The 7,189-nt window shown below is 39.7% G+C and overlaps 1 protein-coding gene across 4 annotated transcripts in view; it reads left to right on the forward strand.

The window, feature by feature from the left end:
* MEF2A (myocyte enhancer factor 2A) overlaps positions 1-7,189 on the forward strand; it is an 86,878-nt gene that overhangs the window by 22,635 nt on the left and 57,054 nt on the right. For all 4 annotated transcript variants that reach the window (XM_023528990.1, XM_023528991.1, XM_023528988.1 and 1 more), the window contains one exon: positions 2,920-3,106. In XM_023528990.1, the coding sequence (XP_023384758.1) occupies positions 3,053-3,106 (54 nt within the window). In that variant the 5' untranslated portion in view covers positions 2,920-3,052. The remainder of the gene's footprint in view (positions 1-2,919; positions 3,107-7,189) is intronic.

Here is a 7,189-nt window from a genome sequence, read left to right on the forward strand (position 1 = left end):
ATCTTTTGGGTCACTGGTTCTTTCTTCAGCTATATCTGACCAGTTGTTGAACTCATCCACCAATTTCTTAATTTCTGTTTTCAAAATGGTACTTTTCTATTCTTTGTTTTTCATATTTTTAAGTATTCTCTGCTGAAATTCTTTTTTTCTTTTTTAATTCTTTGAGCACATTAAATTATTTTAAAGTCTCCGTCTGATAACACCATTATCTGGATCTACTATGGGCGTATTTCTATTGCCATTTAAAAATTTTGGTTTTCAGTCAGATCTTGACTGGTTATTTTTTTTATTTTCAGACATTTTATATAAAATGATAAGATAATTTGAATTTCTGGATGATACTTTTTTGCTGATAAGATTTACTTTTCCTGAAATCTTTTGAGAATATTTTACTAGCATGCAGGTAGGTTAATGGCACTAGGTAGGTCTGATTACTTAATTCAAGCAGGGACCGAGGTTAACTGAAGCTGTGCCGCCTCTGTGTGGCCTGGTGTACACCTGCTTTACCTTTATACCTCAGGCATAGTCCTTTCGATTCCCTCCAGATCCCTGGTGTGTTTACTGGGGCTTTTCCTCCTCGGCAGGCCCTGGATCTAGTTTTCGCGTCCCACCCATAGAACCCTCGAGAGATCTGCTTAGCTTCTCAGCCTCTCAGCCAATAATTTAAGAGTCCGCAAATGACTCTAGGGGCAAAATGAGTCTAAAGTTTGGTTTCACCTGTTTCTTCCAGATCTCAGCTCTACAAATCCTCACTGTCTTGGAAGTTCTCCAGTGGCTTTAAACAGATGACTTTAGTTTTGCTGTTCTGGTTCTCAGAGGAAGGTTGGTTCGAAGCAGCCTCCTCCCCCACTGTCAAAAGCAAAATGCTCAGATGTATTCTAGAATTCGGAATTGTTAGATTATACGAGATAGTATAGTTCCTATGCCTTATAGGTGTCAGCATAACATCTCTGCAGTGAAATGTATGAATATTTATTTCGCCTACTGCAGTGCAAGTTTTCAAAATGGAGATTGGATGCAACGTGAGCTGTTAGGGAAAATGATTTGGAGTAAGCCAACTTCTATCGTTTATGTTGCAATCTGTTGAGAAAACAAACATTCTGTGGCACAGCTGCTTGTTTGCTTGGTTCCTGCCAGTGACTAGCCATCTTTCAGTTTCTCGTCGGGGTCTCCATCCCCTAGGCTGTGGACATTACTGGTTTGTGGCTTGTTAAGAACTGGGCTGCATAGGGTGAGCCAGCGAAGCTTCGTCTGTGTTTGCAGCTGCTCCTCAGCGCTAGTGTCACCGCCTCAGATCATCATCGGGCATTAGACTCTCATAGAAGCCCTGGTCTCTGGTGCCAAAAAGATTGGGGACCGCTGCTGATATCCCCCGCTTTCCCTTGTCAGGCGGCTTTCACACATGCTATTCTCTCTGTGTAATACATATACCCTCGTCAGGGTATATATGAGTATGAGACACATTCTCAGGCAAGCCTTCCCTGACTCATGAATTTAGGTCAGATAAAATGAACTTTTGAGTTTTGAATTACACAGATTCATTTATACGATGCTTTAATTAATGTCTGTAGGGGTACTAGACTCTGAACTCTGCGAGATTAGAAATCATTGCCTCTTTTTCTTGACCATGTTATCCAATGTGTCTAGTTCAGTATTTGAAAGCACATTTTTTTGCAAGTAGGTGATCAGTTAATACATTGTCAGTAGTTAATAGATGATCAATTAATGCTCTGTATGAATGAAGAAAGAATGAATGAGGGAAGATACGTAAGAAATGCCATGAGAGTGATAAGAATTGGAAAGCTCATTGTTTTTGAGCAAAAGCCAGATTTACTCAGACTCTGGGTTTGTACAGTACAATTGTACAGTACAATAGATATACATGCACAATGATTAAAGTACTTCAATAAAATTCCCCAGAGAATTTATTATTATGAATGTTTTAGCATTTGTCTCCCAGTCCTCCATAAATATTTTATTACATATGTTTGAAAGCACCAGGTTTTTGACAGAACTGTCATTCAGAGCATGACAGATTATATCATTGCCAGTCATTCTATTCTAGAGATAGGTGGAATAGGAAATCCTTGTTTTTGAAAGATTCAGACTCAGAGGAAATGGAATTTATACACCCACCTCCACAAAATTGGGTGCTGTGGTTTTTTCTGCCGCGGTGGCGGGGGAGTGACAGGGAGGGATTGGTCTCGGCTTCATCAGGGAGATGGCATTCCAATTGAATCTCAACTGATAAAGAGTTCATTAATAGCCAAAGGACTAGTGATTTATTTAAGAGCATATTATTATGGAAATATATAGTGTTTTGTGAATGGACAAATAGTAATTTGCTGGTGGCTATTGTAATTTGCAAGAAAAGTTTGTAAAGGTGGATTGGGGCTCTGCAGATTATTAGTTCATCTTTTGACATGGAGGCCATCAGAAGCTTTTAAAGATATTCTGTAATGTTTAGAGAAGTTGTAGAGCCAGGCACCATGAGTTCATATTCCAAGCTCTGCCCCTTACTTAATAATTCTTTGCCTCAGTAACTCCATTTATAAAAATGAGATAAACTATAACTAATGCAGAACATTGCAATTGGGATTGAATGAGTTAAAACATAGCAGGTACTTAGAAAAGTGCGTGGGACACAGAAGAATCCCAGGCGCTGGCTCTCGTTGTTGCTGCCGTTGTATGCATTGAGAAAAACACTCTGAGCTAAAACCAGAGCCACGAAAACATTCAAGAGAATTTTAGGGGTAAATTTAATAAGACTTCAACTTATTTACTAATTTTATATAACCAGAAATTTCACCTAATAATGCTGTCAATGTGCAGCATAAAAGCATGTTTGAAATTTGCATAACATTTTGCTGATTTACAAACTTATAGAACTTAAATTTTCTAATTTGTGTTTTCTTTTAGATCTTATAGAAAATTTCAGCTGTAGCCCTTGGACTAGAAGCTGAAATAATAGAAGCTGTGTACGATGCATTAGGGTATTGAAGAAAATTAATTTTTGAATTAATATTTGGAATAGAAGGAAAGGTGACTGAAAATGGGGCGGAAGAAAATACAAATCACACGCATAATGGATGAAAGGAACCGACAGGTAAATAAAAATTTTATCTACTTAATTGATGTAAATATTTTTTAAAAAGGAGTGTAGGGTTGAATGGTTGAATTTTTCTTAAATTTAATGTCAAGTCTACATATTTTATTTCCAGACTAAATTAAATATTTTAGCAATCCAAACTTTTGGCTTTTCATAATGTGCTTTAATAAGAAATGTGTTTCTTATTTCAGAAATCATATTTGTTAATTATAAAAACAGACAAAAAGAAAAGTAAAATCACAGTTCTATCATTACTGTTCATTGTGTATGTAGAGTTTAGATTTATCTTTTATATTTAATCTACCCATGTGATTGATACTTATCTGTATATTGATATTTTAAGTTATCACCTTTATTTTCATAAGTAAGTAATACCTAAGTTAACTACAGCTATCAATAAATGTGTTCTGGTTCGTTAAGTTTTCTGGTTAACCAACAAATGATGAGGTTTTTTTTTTTGTTTTGTTTTGTTTTTTTTTACAACTCTCATTATCACAAATACTCTAAAACATTTATTATATATCTCAGCTTTAATTAATAAAACATATTGAAGTTAACTCTCAGTACTAGTGCCAGTAAACCCGTACAAATGCACGACCATTATAATGAAGCTGTGGTGCGTGAATACCAAAGTCCTAAGGGTCTAGAGCAGGGTTGGCAAACGCGGTCCATGGGCGGGCGGCCTGTTTTAATAAATAAAGCAGCGTGAGAACCCTGCTGTGCCCGCTTGTTTCCATGTTGTCGGTGGCTGTTTTCACACTGCAGCAACAGCGTTGAGTAGTGTCCCCAGAGACTGTATGACCCGTAGGCCTAAAGTCTTCACTGTCTGACCCTTCACGGGAAAGCTTGCCAACCCCTTGGTTTAAAGGAAAGAAGAAAAAATGATTTCATAGCCTTTTGTAAACAAACCACTATTCAGAGCTTGGAAAGGTTCCGTATCAGGAGAAGGTTCCAGAACAGCTGGATTCTGGAAGCTCACCAGGAACAGAAAACAGTACTCAGGATGTGCTCTGCGAAGTCTGAGTAGCTGTTCGCCTGGTGGTGTGGATGGCGATGGGAGGCTCCCCTCAGCCGAGCGGCCGGTGGCGAAGGTGGCGGGAGTGGTCAGGGCTGCCCGCGGACTGCATCGTTTCAGCTCGTGGAGATTCTGTAGTTGGAGTGGAAGGCTCGCACCCACGCGCTGTGATTCAGTACAGATCTTGACAGAATAGGGAAGACTGATAAAGTAACCGTTCCATCGTTCCAAAGGAATGACTCTGAGCAAGGTCGCAAGTAAACGTCCCTTCACAGATCTGAGGATTGTGACGTGTAGAGGAGGCATGGGGTGGACCTGCTTCGTGAACGTGTGTCGTAGCCATGTGAAAGACGGCCGAGGAGGGAATAACCTACCAGCAGTAGGTAGCGAAGCACATGAGATCCCCTGAGCTCCCATCACCCCATAGAGAGTTATGTGTCTGTTGAGCACAGGTAGCCTGGACCTGCCTGGCAAGGACTCCGCGTGTTTAGAGGGGAAGGGGAACGAGGGACATGGAAGTGACCATGCGAGGCAGCTTTTCAGGGAGAGGAAATGACCTTGTTAAAAAGGTGGAGCCTGCCACTATAGCTCAGCAACTGACATCAGCCTGTTTGTACTTGGAATTTACCTGCTAAGTCAACTTCTCGCCAAGCTGCCAGACGGGGTAAGGGTTTCTGAATTTCTCCTCGTGTGCTTTTGGCACAGACACAGTTTGTCCACACTAAAAGGGTATATTAATAATACTGATTTCTGAATTTTTGCATTGAGTTAAAAGTTTCATTATTGTTGCATTAAGAGAGGAAGTCTTGTTTCTATGCAGAAGAGATGTCATTGTTTTCATTCAAATTTGAACACCCACTATATGTATCTGAGAGACTTAGGCGCTGGGACTCATTAAAATACGTAGTCTACGTAGGAGAGTTAAGAATATGGCAAGAAGAAGTAAGATTGGGTGACGGAGAGAGTTTGCGAAAGGACCCACAGGCCTCTCTCTGGTGGTGCGGTGTTGGGGAGCAGTCACTGAAGGGGATCATAGCGGATGGAGTTTTGAATGACCAGTGCTTGAGCTGGGAAGGTAAAGTCACACTTGAGGTCACTGGAACGATATTTCCCTCCGTAACCAAGCTCCCTCCCTCCCTCCTTCCCGTCTTTCCTTCTTCTCTTTCTCACTTTGTTTTTCATTTTCTTTTACATTTTTTTCTGGTCTAATGAAAGTGAAATGTTACCTGTTTTTGAGGTTTGCCCATTTTCTGCTGGGTTGTTGACCTTTTTTTAGAAGTTCTTCATAAATTCTTTATGTATTTTATCTGTATCAGACAGTATCTTTCAGTCTTAAACACTAAACGCTCTTATGTTAGGACTCACGGTGTTTTATAGTGGTTTATGTCGCCTTTATAAATAGATTGTGAACACTTTAAAATGTGTTAAGGCTCGCTTTATTTCCTGCATCTGATCAGTTTCTGTGAATGTTACAAGTGGACTTGAGATAAATGTGTATTCTTTAATTGTTGGATGCAGAAGTCAATATATGTTTATTAGGCCAATTGCACTTTGTATTCAAATCATCTATATTCTTTGTGTTTTTTTTTTTTTTTTGGCTCATTGAGACCTATTAATAATTGCACTTAACCACAGTAGTGGATTCATCAGTTTCTCTATTTTATTAGTCTAATATACGTCGTTTTATATATTTTAGGATTGTTTCATTAGGCTCATACATTAGTGTTATACCTTTTTGGTGAATTTTCAGTATACATCGACCCTCTCTATCCTCAGTAAATCACGTTCGTCTCAAATCTACTCTAACATTTGTATAGCTACACCTCTCCTTTGACTCGTATTTTCTTCATAAGTCTGTTTTTCCCCATTTACTTCCCACCTTACCATGTGTCCTTATGCTTTAGGTCTATCTTTTGTAAATCGTGTGTGAGTGAATTTTTTTTTTTTTTTTTTTGGTTCAGTCTGATAATACCTCTTGACTTGGCAGTTTAGTTGAATTATATTCTTTGTCATCTTTTGTATATTTGGACTATTATATATCATTTTAATTGATTATTTCAATTTGTCAGAGGGTCCCAGGCATCAAAAAAGTCACAGTTAATCATTTCACTGCTCATATCCTTAAAAACTCAGATCGCAGCTTTCCATGGAGCCCTCCAGGGAAAAAAGCAGTGGAAGAAGGTACTTCCTCTGGGTGGAAATCTCCCAGCCTTAACCTGGGAGGTTTCGAGTCCCAGTGGTTGGGAAGTCGAGGCCGGAGCTTAGTCCATCCCTACCTGTGTTTTTTCCACTCCCATCCCTCGCAGTGCTTCTGCGGTGCTCGGATGTCATCTGGGGGACACCTGTCTGCACTAGCGCTGCCACCAGTCTCCGCGGTGAGGCGGCAGGCATGGGGTGTCCCAGCGTGGAGACGGGAGGCACCGGCTGAACCCAAACTGCTCCTAAAACCTTGTCTTATCATAGCCCCACTGGCTCGCTCTCGTGCAGGCGACCCGCCTCCACACACAGCTGCCCCCCGCCGTGCACACGAACTCCAGCAGCGCGCATCTGGGGGCCTCGCGCGTTCCTCCAGTGTTCCTTAGTATCCACAATACTTTTAGTTCCACGGGGTTAACTGGGGGAAATAGATCCTGTGTCAGTATCTTGCCAGGAATCTACATTTGGTATTTTTTTAAATATTGTTAAAATTAGTAGTTATATTCTGTTGTAATTAGAATTTCCATGATTTTTTAATCATAGTTCAAAATTTAAAGGATTCATTATCACCAGTTCTTTACTGTAGCTTTTGTATTCTTTTGTTAATATAAGTTTTTGGTTTATGGATTTATTGAGCAAATTTTTTAGCACCCTCCCCAATGTCATGTGGCATTTTAGAAGCTGAGTATATATAGCAATGAAGAAAACTGAAAAAAATCCCAGTCTTTTCCAATATATGTTCCAATATATGTTAAATGACTGGATGTTTTCAGCAAGTAGTTTTGTTTTTCTTCTGAGAAGGGCTCATGGGTATTCTTACGTTCCAGAGTATTCTTACGTTTGAAAATGTTTGTTGCCTTTAGACTTGA

Source organism: Pteropus vampyrus, unplaced genomic scaffold (genome assembly GCF_000151845.1).
Source record: "Pteropus vampyrus isolate Shadow unplaced genomic scaffold, Pvam_2.0 Scaffold34, whole genome shotgun sequence".
In the NCBI taxonomy this organism is placed as follows: domain Eukaryota; kingdom Metazoa; phylum Chordata; class Mammalia; order Chiroptera; family Pteropodidae; genus Pteropus; species Pteropus vampyrus.